This window comes from Mustela putorius, unplaced genomic scaffold (assembly GCF_011764305.1).
Source record: "Mustela putorius furo isolate JIRA1106 unplaced genomic scaffold, ASM1176430v1.1 tig00000551_pilon_pilon_pilon, whole genome shotgun sequence".
NCBI lineage: Eukaryota > Metazoa > Chordata > Mammalia > Carnivora > Mustelidae > Mustela > Mustela putorius.
Genome location: NW_025421412.1, coordinates 10,085,913 through 10,103,681, shown reverse-complemented (window position 1 = coordinate 10,103,681; position 17,769 = coordinate 10,085,913). Strand labels below are relative to the sequence as shown.

The following is a 17,769-nucleotide window of genomic DNA, read 5'->3' as shown; positions in this document are numbered from 1 at the left end:
AAACTGAATTCAGCTACAAACATAGTTGTTATGCTTTTATGCTTAAGATTTTATCACCTCCATGAATGTTATGGATGGCTTACCTCCTAAATTAGGCTGTAAAAATATAGTTTTGATAATTGTATGGCATACCACCACATTTAAAATTTATTTAGACATTCCATGTGGTTGGACATTAAAGCTGTCTCAAAATTTTCACAATGTTACAAAGAGTATAATTTTAAAGATCAATCTTTGTGTGCATCTCTGGTCATTCTCTTGGAGTAGATTTCTAGAAATGCAATCACTAGATCAAAGAGAAAAAAATGTTTTTTGGTGTCTTCATATATAATGAAAAACGGATTCCCAGAAGAGTTACACAAATGTTCATTGCCCCGTGCAATGTGTGAGAGTGCTTTCTGCTGGCAGTGCACCTCACCATTAGCCAAAAATAAAAATAACCGATGTTGTCCATTCAACACTTTCCTTCTGACATGCATTATAAATTAAGGTTGCATCTTCACGTTTTCCTTTGTTCTTAAAAATTATTTGTGGCAGTTATTTTTGACTTGTCTGAGAAATCAAATTTGTTCTTTCAGGCCTAGAAAGTTCTTGACCATCCAAGATGAAAGATGACTTTTCTCTGTTTTTTTTTTTTCTTTACCTTTTCACACTTCAAATATCCTTGGTCTAATTCATCTGGAAGCTACTGTAATACAGAGTACGGGGAGACTCTGGTATCCCCAAGATTGCTTGTTTGATAATAATTAGTCTTATAATCACCGATTGTGATACTTTCTTGTCCAAATGTCTTTTTAATACATGTTTGGCCATTCATCTGTATGTTAACCCTAAATCACACTCTTTATTATAGTAGCCTTGTACATTTTCTTGTTAGTTCTCACCAATTTTTGATGATGTTCCTCATAGCTTTTTCTTTCTTTCTTTCTTTCTTTTTTTTTTATAACATCTATAATGCAGGGAAAATACTTCCTTAATAGTTTTCTTGGAGATTATGTTAGATATAAGGGGATATCTATGTGTCTATATGTGTACTTCTCTCTCTCAATGGAAACTTCTTGTTATAAGGACCTTGCATGTAAAAAGTCTCATATACAGTAATTATTACTATCAGTAATAATGACTCCTGGGGAAATATCTTCCTTGACTTAATCAGGAATAATTATGCTTCTCTATGAAGTAGTTTGTTTTTACCTTATTATCATTTTTCATCTACCTATCTAAGTCTATATTTGATAGAAAGACTGGAGTCACCCTCGTGTCTTGACTCCAGCTAACATAGATGGTCTTTACGGTGCACTTCTGTGTTTTTGTGTTTACTGTAGTTTCAATTTCGTTTTCTCTTTAGACTAATTCTCTTAAATTTGGCTTAAATTTAATTGATCTTGCTGTAATCCTTATCAACCAATTCTATTCTTTTAGGAATAGGGTCAAATATAATAAACATTTCTTTGCATGTGTTGTTAAAATGGCAGCCATTTTAAGATTACTTCAATAATTTTTATGTAGTTACATAATGCAGAAATTCTCCCTTATATTCCAAGACAGTGTTCCCTTTCTCTTATTTTGCCACGTGTTTTCATAAGCCCCATTTGTTTTACGCCTTTTTTCACTCAGCCTGAAAAATGTGGCTTATCCAAAGGGAAAGGATGTATATAGTATTGTCCACACTGTAAGCAGAATCATTTTCTTGTTATTCACATTAATTTGCATACTTTATCATCGAATTTCCAGTTTTTCTTACAGAAATGTATCTAGTATCTCTCCATGGGTTTGAAGCAGGATTTTTGCCCTTAACCCACTGCCTTTTTCCTGGGATTCTGAATGGAATTAAGAGCATGTGGAAAGCTAAAATAACAAGAAAAACAATGGAAGCAATTTTACAGACCTAAGCCTGAACTAGCTACCAGGATTCTTTCTATATCTCGTCCCTGTCTGGCCTGTACTATTTTTCCCTTTTTTGTATTGGCATAATATAGGATAATAGGATGTAAGCTATTCACTTCCATTTGCCTCATAATGCTGCCCTCCTCCCTCACCCCCAGTCTGCCCACACATGTACTCAGCTCACTCATGTGTATACATAAACTTTGTCCCACCACATTTCCTGAAAATTAAGGTTTTTTAAAATTGATTTATAGAGAAGGTGTTCAAGAACGCTGGAGACAGTCCTCTGCACAGGTAGGCAGCTCAGCTCTGTGTTCACTGACTTGCCGGGTGTTCTACCGATGAGGTGAGGAGTAAGAAAGAGTGAATCTATGCATTGCGTTAAATGGTCCTGCATTTATTCCATATGTGAAATAGTTAATAATAAGTGATTTCAGATACTGACAAGAGTTTGACAGTTGATTTTATCTGTCCGTTATATATATATATTTTACCTCTCTGTAATATATAATATAGTAATATATATTACATGTATATATAAAATATATAATATACTATATATATAACAATATATATGTATATATTAATGTGTATATATATATTACTATATATATATTACTTTTTGGATTTTTGCAGAGAGTTACAAAGGACTAAGTAGAATATTCAAAACTGCAATTGGGGCTACTACTTTCAAGATCAGGAGATGTAGCTGACATTCCAAATACATAGAAAGAAACACAGAAAGTTAGAGAAAGTGAGGAGATACAGGAATATGTTCTAGATGAAAGATCAGGACAAAAATCACAGCAAAAGTGCTAAATAAACAGAGATAAGCAATATCCCTAATTAAGTATTCCAAGTAATGATCATAAAGATATTCACTGGACTTGAGAAAAGAGTGGAAGGCCTCAGTGAGACCTTCAACCAAAAGACAGAAAATATTTAAAAATGAACTAGTCTTAGATGAAGAACTCAGTAACACAAATTTAAAAAAATATACTAGAGGGAATCAGTAGTAGATTAGAGGATGTAGAAGAACAGATTGGCAATCTGGAAGATGGTAATGGGAAGTAACCAAGCTGAAAAGCAAAGAGAAAAAAGAATAATAAAAACTGAGAAAAGAGTTAGGGAACTCAGCAATATCATCATGCATAATAACATTTATGTTATTGGGATTTCAGAATAAGAGAAGGAGAAGAGGACAGAAATATTATTTGAAGACACAATTGCTGAAGTTTTCTCTCATCTGGGAAAGGATACAGACATCTAGATTCAAGAAGTACAGAGAGTTTCTAACAAGATTAATCCAAGAAGGTCCACAAAGACATGTAATAATTAGATAGGCAAAAAGTGGTGACAAAAAGAGAATTTTAAAAGCAGTAAGAGAAAACAGTTATACACAAGGGGAATCTTATAAGACTATCAGATAATTTTTCAACAGAAATGTAACAGTCCAGCAGAGACATGATATATTCAAAGTTCTGAAAAGAAAGGGCACCTGGGTGGCTCAGTGGGTTAAGCCTCTGCCTTCAGCTCAGGTCATGGTCTCAGGGTCCTGCGATCAAGCCCCACACCGGGTTTTCTGCTCATCATGGAGCCTACTTCCCACCCTCTCTCTGCCCACCTCTCTGCCTACTTGTGATCTCTGTCAAATGAGTAAATAAAATCTTAAAAAAAAAAAAAGTTCTGAAAGGGAGAAAACTGCAACAAGTGATACTCCACCAGTAAGATTATCATTTACACTAAAGGAGAGTTCAAGAGTTTCTCAGACAAACAAAAGTTAAAGGATTTTATCACCATTAAGCCATCCTTCCAAGAAACATTAAAGTAAATTCTTTGAGTAGAAAGAAAAGGCTATAACTAGAAGTAAGAAAATTATGAAAGGAAAAAAAAACCTCACATATAAATGCAACTATATGAAAAAGGTAGTAGCTTAATCACTTATAAAACCACTACAGAAATTAAAATTCAATCAGTTATACCTATGAAAATCAATCAGGGGATTCAAAAAATAAAAGGGGCCTGTTGTTAAACTTTCAGTGCAATACAGAAAACTGAGTACTTAGTATTCAGTTAATGCCCCAGTCATTTACTACAGCACCCTTGCATTTTGAGTTATGTGCTTACTGCTAGGTGTTTAGAGTGTTATGCTGAGAAATTGGGTTTTCATGACTTTTAAGAACCTTAAGTATACTACCTGTTGTATTACATTGCCTGTTACCTTGCAGCACATCCTCTAAAACATGTACTACTAGTCTATTTCCAATGATGGGGAATTGTAGGTAGTCATGGGAAGAAAGTTGAAATGTCTAATCACAGATTTTTATTTTTTGTAGGTAAGACTCAACAAAATATTTAATAATATAGTCACCTTTTCATCAGAAAATATCCTTACAGAAGTTCATCTTAACTGAGGCAAATATTCCTCATTAATTACTATCATTTATTTCTGAAGTTGGCAGAACGGAGTAGATTATTAAAATAATAGGAGTATAATATGGTAATTAATAGTTGAAAAACTGCAAATGTGGAGACTGGTAGAAAACCAAAATATGATGAAGTGCAAAAAAGGTCCCCCCAAAAAGAGTGCCCATCTGGGATTCAGGGTTGGAATATAAGGATGCTTTATTCAAGGAGAAATTCTGATAACTGCAGTTCAGTGGATCATTGATGTCAACACAAACAGAAAAGACAGCTGTCTCTGTGTGATTCATGCTGCGTTAAAATTGCCCTTTAAAAGGAAGTGCGCCAGATATTATTTTATCACTATGCCACTGATGAATCACCATAGAAAGAAATTCAAGTAGGAGCAAAAAAAGCAAAACAAAACAAAATGTAATAAAAAAACAAAAAAACCGAACCAAACAACAAGGAAACAAAAACCCCCAACCAATCCCTCTGTTGTAACAGTGGAAAGAAAATAAAGTTAATTTTATAGATTTTGGGGGCGAGATGGTTACATTAAGTTATAATCACTTTTAAAGCTATGCTTTAAAATTTAAAGCAGGGTACTAGTTTCTATTACAGGGCCAGGTCCAGACATGGATGAACTTGGCCTAAAGCCTTAGATGGGACCAACTTTAAGAACTGTAGATTTGACACAGTAATGGCACACAGAAAAATTAAAAATTACCTCCCTTCCTGTCCTGACAGTGCTGCAAATTCCCCAGTTATACACTTTTGTCTTTGGCCAATAAAAGTACATTTTGTTCAATGAAAATACCTCCTCTGAGAAGTAATATTTCGTCTAGGTAACTTCCTTAAAATAGCTCTCCTTTATTCTCCAGAAAGAAAATAAGAATGAAAAAATGAATCTTCTCAACCATTCACCTGTGTCACAATTCCAACCTCAGAAAACACCCTATCTTCTGGCTCCAGACGTGAACACTGCAGTTCCTTTCTCATCTGTCCCTCCAGGCCCTGTGATTCTCCATGTCTCTGATTTACTCATTCTGTCTTCCTGATAAGGGATACTCTCATCTAATGCCATTACCCAAGTTTTTATCTGTTGAAACCATACAGATCCCTAAAGACCACTCTTCATAGAGCTTTGCACACAGTAGGTTCCCAGAATTTTAAAATATTCTCCAGCACATCTTTGATACCATATTTCACCTTCTGGCTTCATTGAGTTCTTTCTTATGTGTCTGCTATGGGGTAAGTTGACTTTTTCCTTACACTCTTAACTATGTCACAAGTTAAAGAGGACAGTTCATACGTTTGTTCATGTGTGGACGCTTCATCGTTCCATCACACAAAGAACGTGGGCTGAATTATAAACAGCAACAAAACACATACACTATTTAATCAATCGTTGTGAATGGATGTATCCAATATTTTGTGGAAAATGAATCTCAATGGTGTAGCAATTAGGGGAGCACCGACATGAGTTTATAAGAATCAAGAGGAGACAATATCTGTAATGCAAACAAGTAACGAGGTTGCAGATGATGAAGGCGGATGATGGGATGGCCTGGGATCAGGTTGTGTCTACGGAAAAAAAAAAAAAAAAGAAAGAAATATATACATCTGAAATATAACCAATGGAATGGGGTTCTTTTAGTTCTCAAAATTATATTAGTGAACCTCAGTGTCTGATCATATATGAGAAAAAACTGATAATCCCCCACTCCAAATTCTGGTTAAAATGCAACAAATCCTTTTAAAGGCCTATTTAAGACCCTAAGGAAATAATGGAAACCCTGGGACTAAAAGATAATAAGCAGCTTGGGTCAAAAAAAAAGGCACTCTTAGGGGATTTATGGTCTCTGCGAGCCTTTGGTTTTTCATATACTGTCAGGCACAAGGGGCAAAGTCACAGACCCTTGAAAGCAAGAGTCTGCTAACTGAACTACTCAAGTAAGGCAGGATATTCATTGGTCTTCATCAGAGATTGACAAAAAAGAATTTTTTTTTCATGGCCAAAGGAGATGAAAAAGGAGTTTGTGTGTCTTGACCAGGACACACACACATGGAATCCTATTCTGACACAGCCAGTACGGAAGAACCATGGGTAAAGGAAAGACTAGTCAATAAATGGTACTGTGACAATGGGTTATCCAAAGGATATGAAAGGAAATAAAATAAGATTGCTCCCTATCTCACAGAAACCACACAAATCAATTTAGGTTAAATGAAGAGCTAAATGTTGAAAGCAAAACACAGCCTGACAAGACCAAGTGTTGCTGAGTTGTGAAGCAGAGAACCTTCTCATGTACTGCTGTTGGCAGATACACTGGGGAAATGAGACTGGAACGCAAGATAATCAATACCTGTTGAAGATGAGTTATCTTTATCCTAAGACTCAGCACTTCTACTATTAGCTACATATCTACTATTAGCTACATATGAGCTACATATCCTCCCCCCCCAAAACATCCACATGTGCAGAATTTCACGTGTGTACAAGTTCATTTGCAATGCTCAGAGCAGCGCTATTTGGAGTCACAAAATTTGAGGAGCAAACATCCCAAACCTGATTGCATTAGTTTTGTATTTCTGTGTTAAAAGTGGTCACAAACTCAGCATCTTAAAACAATACTCATTTAATATACGTGGTTCCTGCAGGTTAGAGATGTGGGTACAGTGTAACTGGGTTCTCTGCTCAGGATCTCAGAAGTTGAAATCAAGGTGAACTTTGGGCTGTGGTCTCATTTGGAGTTTCTTCAACCCCCATTCAGACTGTTCTCAGAATTCAGTTCCTATGGTTGCAGGACTGAGGATCCTGCATTCTTGAAGCACACAGCTCCTAACGGCTACCCTCAAGACCTAGCCACTTGGCCCTTGAACATGACAGCTTACTTCTTCAAAGCCAACAAGAGACTCTTGAAACAAATTCCTCTCCTAAGAACCCAGTACCACTGAGTGTGTCAGGCACAACCAGCATAATTCCTTTTCGGTGGACTCAAATTAACTGATTAGTAGCATATTCACAGAAGTGAAATTCCATCATATTCATAAGTCCTGTCCAAACCCATGGAGAATTCACCTACTTGACAGGAGAATGGGAAAACAAATTGTGAAGTGTTCATATGAATAGTGCATTATAAATGTAATGCAATATATAGTTGTATATTAAACCAAAAGAGAAATAAATGTACATGTACATGTACCCATTGATAAATCTCATAAACATAATGTTGAGCAAAAAAAAAAGAAAAGGAATTAGCAGAAGAAACAGTACAGTTTGAGACTATATAACGCAGGTTTAAATTACGCATAAAGATATGTGATTTTTAGTTGATGCTTCTATATGCACTAAAAGCATAAAGGAATGCATTAAGAACATTTAGTAGCAAATTCAAAAAAGTGTTTCTCCACAGGAAAGAGAAGTGAGTGATAAGGAAGGGAAAGTCAAGGCCTTGCACACCAACTACTACTGTGCTTGTCAAGCCACAGAAGAATACGCTTTATTAGTCTTTACATCTCCTTGTGTGTCTGAAATACTCCATGAAAAATTAAGAATATGTGAAAGAATAAAGCAAAAATTAATAAATATTGAACTAATAACTATACTTTTGAAGATAAACTACACCTTGAAATTATTAGAAATATAGTCAGACTGTCCTGGCCAAAAAAAAAAGAAAAAAAAGAAAAAAAATTAAGGAGCAAGTTATTTATTTCAATTTCTCAGTAATTTGTTCAGTACAACTGAAGGCATGATTAGCCATTTTGGTGGTGAGAGGAGACAGAAATTAATTTGTAATTAAGTGTTTTATAGCATTTACTGCTTATATTGTATAACTGCTTTGGACATGATTTTATAAGTGAAAATTCAACAGAGCAAGTAATTAACATTTAAGAATGCAAATTAATTTTTAAAATTATGTTAAATCTTTAATTTAACATTAAAAAATGCAAGTTAAGAAAACATGAAATACATAATATATTAAAATTCAAGAACCTGTTCTTATAGACAGTAATGTATTGCTTATGAATTAGAAACTCCCCATTGGTAGAACTGGACAAGAAATGAGGCCTGTGTTTTATTCCATTAGTGGGAGAAGAAAAGGAATAAAAATATTCAGTTGGTGGAAGATGTACAGTGGATGTTTAAAAGCATTAGCTTGTGTCAGACAACTATAGAAAACACTCAACTTGTTTTGTCTTTGTTAAAGTCTGGTGGTTCTTGCCTGTCATTTGGGCCTTTTGACTGTACAGGCTGTTCCATCATGAAGAGTTAATCTAATTATTCTCCCTGTAATACAAGCTATTAGTCCCAACGAAACAAGGACTGGTGGGGGTGGATATCCTACCTCACAGCACAACTTGATCTTCTTTGGGATTTCTGCTTAGCAGTGATGTGTCTGTTTGGTCCAAATTAGAGAAAGTGATTGGTTGAGATGACAAAGTTGTTTTATTAAATTCTGTCAACATACTCTCCTTTTTTCCCCATTAACAAATTTCAAGCTTCTCTTCTCCATTTCATGGGACTGTCTGCTGAAGCTCCCTGGTGGTTTCTGCCCTCACTCTACTTCCTGATGATTTTGATCCCATGGCATCGGGGATTTTGGTAATCCCCACATTTGTGGTAAGGAGAGCACAAAGCTGCCACCCTCCAGTTCTTGCGGTCTAGCAGAGGCAAGAGAAGCTTGCATAAATGTCAACGGTGTGTAATAGAAAGTGACGACCGTCGTAAAAAGAGGGAGAGCAGGAATTCACTCTGAGCCAGGCCCTAGGCTGGCTGCTTTGCAGATACTATGTGGGCCCAGATGCTGGGGCCCAGATGCTTCTGGTGGGAGAAATTAAACACAAGCCCTCCTCCTATCACATGTCTATTTATACACATTTTTTGCACCAGACATGTAAAAGCTTTAGAGATGAGAAATGTGAGAGAGAAATCTTGACCAAACTTTGCGTCTGACCATTGTGGTGTTTTTGTAGCTATTTCACCAATAGCCATCGCTTCCCATGTGATTAATGGAAGCCAATTCTGCTGACTCCAATCATCTTGCCAATGATTCCTCTAGGGATGACCAAGTTACCCAATTCTGCCAATGACTGATGACAGAAAGTGGGGAAAGTAGAAAATGGTACTGGGAAAGGTGTCCTTGCTCCTAAAGAAGGAGACCTGGACAGAGATGACCCTCTTGTTCCTCAAGATTGTATTGCCAATTCTGGAAATACTGCACCTGTTTTGCTAACACATGAAGACAACACATGGAGGAAGAAACTGCCGTAGTTTGCTTAGACTAGCTTAACAAAGTACCAAACTGAGTGGCTGAAAACAAGGGAATTAATTTTGTCACAGCTCAGCAGTGTGAAGTCAAAGTGTTGGCAAGATCATGCTCCCTCTGAAGGACTCTCCCAGCTTCTTCTAGCTTCAGATGATTGCCAGAAATCCTGGGAGGTCCTTGGTTAGTAGATGCCACCCCGGTCACATGGCTGCCTTCTCCATCTGTGTCTTCATATCATCTCCCCTCTGTGTATGTCTGTGCCTATGTCCAAATCTCCTCTCTTATACTGTCAGTCATACTGGGTCAGGGCCCATCCTCACGACCTCATTTTTACTTAGCACCTGTATTTCCAAATAAGGTCATTTTGGGTTACTTCAACATAACTTTTGGGGGCACATAATTCAACCCACAACTGAGACCATTTCAGTGAGAGATTCAGAATCTTGGCTTTCTGCCTAATGTACCTAGTCTTGAATTTTGTGAGAAATTTCCCAATTGTTCAAGTCAGTTGGAGTCAAGATTTCTGCCACTTTCTGACAAAGTACTCTGACAGATTTATGCAAAGATTTCAGGTGGGATAAGGGTTAGGGTGATGGAGGGTAAAGTGGTTCCTTGAGGAACAGGTAGCAGTGGAAGAAAGTATCTGGGATGTTGAACTTGATACAGTGTGGAAGGATCAGAGAAATTTGCTTTGGTCTAGTCTTGTCACTCATTCCTCCATGAAAGCCTGTTCACTAGCAAGTGTTATGATAAGCACAAGGGCATTTGCTGAGCAAGACAGATGCCCTCTCTGCCTCTGAAAGATGTGGTAGGGGAAATCCTGAAATATGAGCCCAGAGAGGTAATTAGGGATAGAGAAAAAGAAAGATATGGAAAACCATATTAAAATGTTTGTTATCTTGAGGGAAAGGAGGACCTTGAAACATTTTAAATAGGAGGGTGCCATGAGACAGTTTAATTTTTGCTGTAAATGGAGAATGGCTGATGGGCAGTTGAGGCAGGGAGAGCCATTAGGGAACTGGTGTAATAATGCATGTGAAGGGTCCCTTAGAATCTCTTCACCTTCAAGGATTTTAGGGAGTAGCTGGGGACTTTCAGGGTGGCTGGAGCTCTGTCAGAGGGTCCGTCAGCAGGTAGGCACTTAGTGTGCCCACGTTGCTGTTTCCTCTGCCCTCAAGCTTCTCTTCTTGGAAAGTGGGTGGGGACATCACCTCTACGTGTCCATGTCAGGTCCTCTTAGAGGGTTTAATGGTGGGGGGGTTGCTGGACCCAAGATGTAATCAAGTCCAATTAAAAAGTGGTTTCTTATCTAGTCCTATTTCTCTAGGGAGAACAAGCCACATGGATGGCTGGGTCAGGATCTGGTTCAAGAAAGAGCCAAAGGAAGATTCTTCCCTGGGCACAAAGACTGAGGCTATTTTGTCAAGTCGGGCTGGACCTATCTCTGCTGGACTCTTCATGGCGGGTATTCTCCAGGCATCTCTCAAGTGTGCATGCAGTTGACTCTCCTGTACCCCATAGCTCTAAGTATGTGTAAGAAAGATCACATGATGAACTCCAAAGTAAAATGGAAACTTGAAGAACCAGCACTTATTTCTATCATCTTTACTTGAGTCTGGACCATCTTGGAGGCTGGCTCCCAAACAACGATGTGCTGTGCGCTCTGGCTAATACCATAATTAACCAACCCACCTCAATACCCAATCACTGGATAATGAAGGAGATATTCTGTAAGAAGGGAAGGGGATAAGACCCATAGGTGAGTGTCCTAACAGAAATCTAACAATGACAGTCATGTGTTTCTGACCATCTCTTCTGATGATTTCCTATCAGCTAAGTAGCACCAATGGTTGGAGTTTTATGTGACTGGGAATGATAATGACTACTTTTTGTAGCTGCAATGTTTTTTAACATTTCTTGCAAAATTTGATTTTGCAAGATTATTTGCAAAATTATTTTTCAGGGATTTAACTCGTAATTATGTTCATGTGCAAGGAAAAATCTACTCCTAGTCATTTCACACATTTAGGCTGTCAACCCTGTCAGCCGCAGAATTACTGATTAGGGGGCCCTGTAGTTGCTGGGCTGCTTTCATTAAGATGGTCAAAGTAATCAGGCAGAAAGACACAATTGAGTAATTGGAGACCTGAAAACGTAATGCTACTTGATTACTATTATAGCTGGAAAATAGAGCAAATCCCAAGGGGCTAACTCAGATAGCTCTGAAGCAGCCTGGTCTTTCATACAGAATCTGAAATACTGGCCTCAAAGATATTACATAGGATATAAGATTTTTTAACAATGTGTTATTATTTATTTATTTATTTGACAGAAAGAGACACAGCGAGAGAGGGAACACAAGCAGGGGGAGTGGGAGAGGGAGAAGCAGACTCCCTCTGAGCAGGGAGCCCGATGTGGGGCTCAATTCCAGAACCCTGAGATCGTGACCTGAGCTGAAGGCAGGTGCATAGTGACTGAGCCACCCAGGCGCCCCTAGAATATAACATTTGAAAAATGCTAAGTCCAGAGTGGGGTTGTTTTTGTATACGATTCAATATGTACAATGCTATGGGTAAAATACTATTTTTACCCAGACTTTAGATGTGAAAAAAATAAAAGCTCCAAGAATAATTTGGCCAGTGTCAAACAGCTGAAAAGTGCTGGAGGAGTGACAAGAAATCAGATCTCTAAGGCAAGAAGTGCACACTATCTGCAATGCCTTCCTACACATGCCACAGCCCCAATACACAGCTTCACTATTGAAAATACCTAAAATATTTCTTTCTCTTTTTGGGGGGAGCTCATTTAATAGCAGAAATCCAATCTGACCCAAAACGTATTTATTGTCCTTATTTCTCTTTCTTTGTCCAAAGGTGGATGTTTTGCTAAAGAAGCACTAGTGTGTTGATGACAGAGTGCGGACTTAAACAATTCCGATCAGTAAGGGGGTGATATCACCCTTATAGTAATTGGAATATTATGAACTCCAAAACCATCTGGCTCAAAGAGCTTTGGGGGAAGAGATATAAAATCAGTAACGTGAGATTAGCGGAGAGGGTAAAAGATGAAGACTTGAAATTAAGACAAGACTGTGTACATAAAGAATCGAACTAAGGGTGGTTTTCTTTTTAGGATCCCCTGTTTCATAGAACAATGGCTGACCCTTAGTGGACCTTCAAAACTGTGTGTTGAATTAACCTGGTCTCAGAGATGGACTGTGATAATGACAGTCTCAGTGTTTTTCTGAAAGTGGCATTCTGCAATTTTCATTTCTCCCATAAGGGGGCAGACTAAGAGAAGGTGGGCTTAGTGACATCACTATCATCTCTGTCTGCATCACACCCCACCCCCTCCCCCTGCACCCTCATCCCAGCAGGAACAGGTGAACTTCCTGCTGAAGAATCTGGCTCCAGGCCAACTGCATCCCCTGTGGCGTGACCACAGGCACCAGGAAGGTGTGCCTGGCGGGCTCATGAGGGAGGAGTTGGAGGTAAAAACTCAGTAGCCCTCCATTCCAGGCCGCCATGCTTTTATGCATGGCCATATTCCTAGCCCAGGTGCTTCTAGTCCGAGGGTGCATCATCCAGGGGCCTCAACTGAGGCATCTTTCTCTATCCTTCCTGCCACATCTGTGCTTTCCCACCTGACGGCTACCCGGTGCTGTTGAGTGCTGTTCAGTGAATGCTGGGAGCCACTGCTTATTTTGGCCTGTTATTTGCACTGTGGCAGTAAGTGACCAAAGACTCACTGTGACTTTAGATTTCGCTCGCTGTCCTATATCACCACCCAGACACAGGACAAGTAAACACTTATTTAAGACCAGTCTTTGTGCCAGGGCTCTGGACTCTTGTTTCTGGAAACTTTTGCCACTGTCCTCTGTGGCTCATACATCTTCAACCTCACCCTCTACTGGCTTTCTCAACAGCATTTAAATGCAATCGCACTTTCATCCAACTTAAAATTTCCTTGGTCTTATGTCCTTCTCTCACATTGACCTTTCCCTCTCCTCTAAATTCTGGAACAAGAATGGCTCACCTCAGACCTTTTGCATATGCTGTCCCCAACCTGGGACACCGTGTTGTTCCTCCACGCGGCTACCTACAACTGTTCTTTAGTAACTGCCTCCTTCAAGAAACCTTCTTGGATTTTTCCAGTCCTGGTTACAGCCCTTACCTCTGGGTTCCCAGAACACCTGAGCTTGCTTTTATCATGCTTCATGTTTACTAACAGGACACCCCCTTCAACTGAGAATTTCTTGAAGATAAGGGATATAGTTGTGTTTTTGTCCAAAGATCACCAAAATTGCCTGGTTGTTTAGACTTACTCAACAAATGCTCGGTGATATGTAACAATTTAGCACAAGATTAAACAAACACCCAGGCTTTATTATTCTACAAGCTTGAGTATAGACACCTTTATCCTCAAAGATTATTGAAAAAAAAAATGCATTACATCCTGTTGTAACCCCAAGATCATCCTTCCCATATAATAGGCTTTACTAGTTCAGCTTATGGTGAAAAAAATATATATATTTTGTCTTGGTCGTTATATTTTTTCATGTTTCTAAATCCACATGGAGTTAAATTTCAGAATCCTTGATTAGAGTTATATTTTCTATGAGTTCTGTGTATGAATTGATTGATTTTTAACTTCCTTCTTAGCCTAAGTGAATTCTAATGATAATGCAGCAGCGTGAACTGGACAATCTTCTATAGACATTTGAAATCTGAAGAGTTTATGAATTTTATTAAATTGAAAATCAAATCCCCCTTCTAGATTACATTTGTCATAAAAATATATGAATTATAAAACAGATTTTAAAATGGTAACTCTCACAGACACAAAAAACTATTTAAAAATTCTGTTCTATTTTCATCTATAGGTGCTAAGAGCCCTAGCTTTCATCTTGACTAGTTTCAGCATCTCATTCTATCAGACTATTTTCAGAATTTAAAGAACTGATGTATAACTTGACAATGCTGAAAAGGTGCTCAGATGCCGGCACCCTGCAGAAGAGACTATTTTAAATTTCAAAACTAAATTATTCCAAGTTATCAAAACTAGGACTGTGTTTCTGAACCACTCTTAAAGGGAAATTATTTTGATGTTAACCATTATTGTAAAAATAAGAAGGAGGAATTAAATTGGCTGCATTTTTCATTCTTACCCTTGGAAACGTTGTAAACCTGTCCAGTTCTTCAACAAAGCAGAACATCTGCAGACTAATTGCTGACATTACGATCAGGAGGCTGGCAGTAAATACAACCAAACTCCCCAGCTTTTTTCCAGGACCGAATATCTTATACACAAAGTCTTCTAGTGCTGGGGAAATCTTAATAAGTCGAACTACCCGAAGAACCTGTTGTGTGAGAGAAAAACATACGTACTTGATCATTTTTTTACACTGAATCTTAAATAAGTTCACACTGAAACCTCAGTTTTCACAGGACTTCGTAAAAATCGTACTTTTCCATTTGAGAAGCTATAGACAAAAAACAACAATATCATAACTGAGATCTCAGTTGAGCTCTTAGAGCCTGAGAGCCAGAACTCGACAGAGCCCAAATGAATGTAGGAAAACTGAGGCTTTTTGACATGCAATGGGGGAATTCAAAGTGCTATTACCTAAAACACGTTGTTGAAATTAAAGTGATTTTTCCCCCTAATGTTCAAATGTAGAAGAAAATGTTTAGCTCAATATCAGCTATATTAACACATAGAATAAAGCTTCCTATGTATTATGTAAGATGTAAAATGTAAGACATTTTTTTAAAAGTCTACTAACAAGGAGTCTTTACTTATGCCTGAGACTGATACCCTAATATCCAACCTATCCTTCCTTTAAATAACAGAACTTTTGGCATTTTAGCCTAGAAAGTGGCTGGCTGGGACTTTAGACCACATTTTCTAGCCCCATTTGTGAGCTGTGGCCAGGGGACTGGGTTCATATTGATGGATTATGAAAGGAAGTAATATTTGCAACTTTTGGCCCATTGAAGTAAATTGGCTTGCCTTGGTTACTCTTTATGCCTTCCTTGGCAGGAAAATAGAAACAAATGGAGTAGTCCCTTTGGACCAGAAATAGAAGGCTTGTATGGAGGCTGACAGATTCAATCCACCTCAACAGCTGGATTCCTGCATGACCATGTGGAGCAGAGCCACTGACTTTCCCTGGACACCACTAACTACTGGAGAGAAACAAACTTCTGTCTTATGTAAGACTTGTATTTTTGATCTTTGTTATATTTGCTTAGCTTGTCATCTAAGCACACATACGCATGCTCAGGTGTTTTGCAAGTATATAAATGCAACCCCCCATAGCTGCTTATTAATTAATAAATTTGTTTGCTCACTCACTTTAACAAATATTGGTTATTATGTGCCAGACATTGTGTCAGACAAATAAGGTGCAATGCCTATAATTGCAAAGACAGTATAATACAAAGGCATAGCTTAATTTTTTTGTTTGTTTTTACAAAGCATAGCTCTTAAGGGCATATTTATAAGATTAAAAGTATAAATTAGTGTATAATCCAAAATTGAAGTGTAAAGCATGGAAAAACAGAATTTCTTCCTTAAGTCTAAGATGTCAACATTTTTTTAATGTGCCTCTGAGAAGAAAAAGTGCTTTAATTAAACTGTGGCATGCCACTGATTATAAGGCAAATCCAAGACTCAGAGATAGGAAACAGGAAAAGGAAAACTGTGATCTGGGCATAGATAAAATATGGTCAGTACAAATATAATAATATAACGTTGTCTAAGACGATTTGGTAAGAGCTGTAGATGCCTGTGAAGTCTTCTTGGAAGAAGAAAAATGAATAGTCTATTTTCAATATAGTAAAGAACAGGAAGTACTTTAAAACCTAGATTTTAATTTTTACACATATATATGTTTGTAATCTTCCAACATTCCTAGTTTCCTACAGTTTCTGATTTTCCTTTGGCAAATTATTCCTGCTCCACACTTGGTCCATGAGGTCCAGAAGGGACTCCATGATGCCCACAATCTGGGCTTGAAGTGAATATTTACAACAACCTGAGTCATCCTTGGAACTTTTGTTGGATCTGTAACACATGGCATTTTTTATCCCCAATTGGCATTACTGTGAGCACCACGGAAGCCTTGAGCTTTGGGGAGCCATCTTTGATACTATATGGGGAAAGCCTGCTTAATAATACTGACACAGAAGAAAGGTGAGTAAATATACAGAGTCCCTATGATACCATTTTAGCTTCTGCACCATGCTGTACCTGAAGCCACATTACTCCCTTAGGACTTGGATTAACAGGAAATATTGATGATGAATTTTATCATTCTTATTGTCTACAGAATACAAATATAGCCATGTGGATAGGAAACTAAAGGACAAACATTTAAAGAAGTTGGAAAATGTATATATCCTGGTTAATTTTAATTCCTTCACACAATACTGAAAAAAACCGAAAATTTCTGTGAAAAATCATATTGTTCCAAGTAAGCATTGTGCTATATACATGGTTAAGCTACCAGTTTTCCTGTTAGAATTTACCTATGTTTCCAAATCAGAACCTATGATACTCAGGCCATCTTTCCAAATGACAAGTGAATAGCTTTATCATAAGTGCTATTAAAATACTAACATTCACATAATATCCAGAATAACAATATGGAAGGATTTCACATTCTTACAGATTTTTTATTCTCAGACATAAATGATTCAGTATCTAATTGTTAACAGCTGAGTCCAGGCAAGTTTACAGGAACAATTTAACTGGCTTTATAGCTCAGCTTTTAATACGGCTTGTATTAAGATCATATTTAAAAGATTGTCAAAGTAATTTTGAGTCCTATCCCAAATCCTAATAAAACAGCATCTGCACATCTGTGCAACTTTGATAAATTAATATTTCATAGCTGGAAGCAGAACTTAACATGACTTCAACATGGCCGATGTAAGCCGCATCCCTGGAAAGGCAAAATCCTTATCAATGACTCTAGTTATGCCTTTTCATTTATTTGGGGATAAATATGCTTTTCACTGTGTTTATCCAATAAAGCCTTTAGATTTTTGCGTTCCTACAGATATGGAATAAAGTGAACCATACTCTGAAAGACAAGCACCATAGAACATTTTGTGGTTACTTCCAAAGCCCATTTTCCTGGTCATATTTCTAAGTCTGTATTTTCAAGATCTCTCTGTTAATTACAAGTGAGATGCTTTAA

General features: G+C 37.6%; 1 protein-coding gene and 1 long non-coding RNA gene across 3 annotated transcripts in view; one reads left to right on the top strand and one right to left on the bottom strand.

Moving 5' to 3' along the window:
- NALCN (sodium leak channel, non-selective) overlaps nt 1-17,769 on the bottom strand; it is a 303,251-nt gene that overhangs the window by 135,451 nt on the left and 150,031 nt on the right. For both annotated transcript variants that reach the window (XM_045081349.1, XM_045081348.1), the window contains exon 13: nt 14,731-14,922. In XM_045081349.1, the coding sequence (XP_044937284.1) occupies nt 14,731-14,922 (192 nt within the window). The remainder of the gene's footprint in view (nt 1-14,730; nt 14,923-17,769) is intronic.
- LOC106005234 overlaps nt 12,919-17,769 on the top strand; it is a 45,735-nt gene continuing 40,884 nt past the window's right edge. The window contains exons 1-2 of the long non-coding RNA XR_001178457.2: nt 12,919-13,053; nt 15,606-15,778. This is a non-coding gene — a long non-coding RNA (uncharacterized LOC106005234). The remainder of the gene's footprint in view (nt 13,054-15,605; nt 15,779-17,769) is intronic.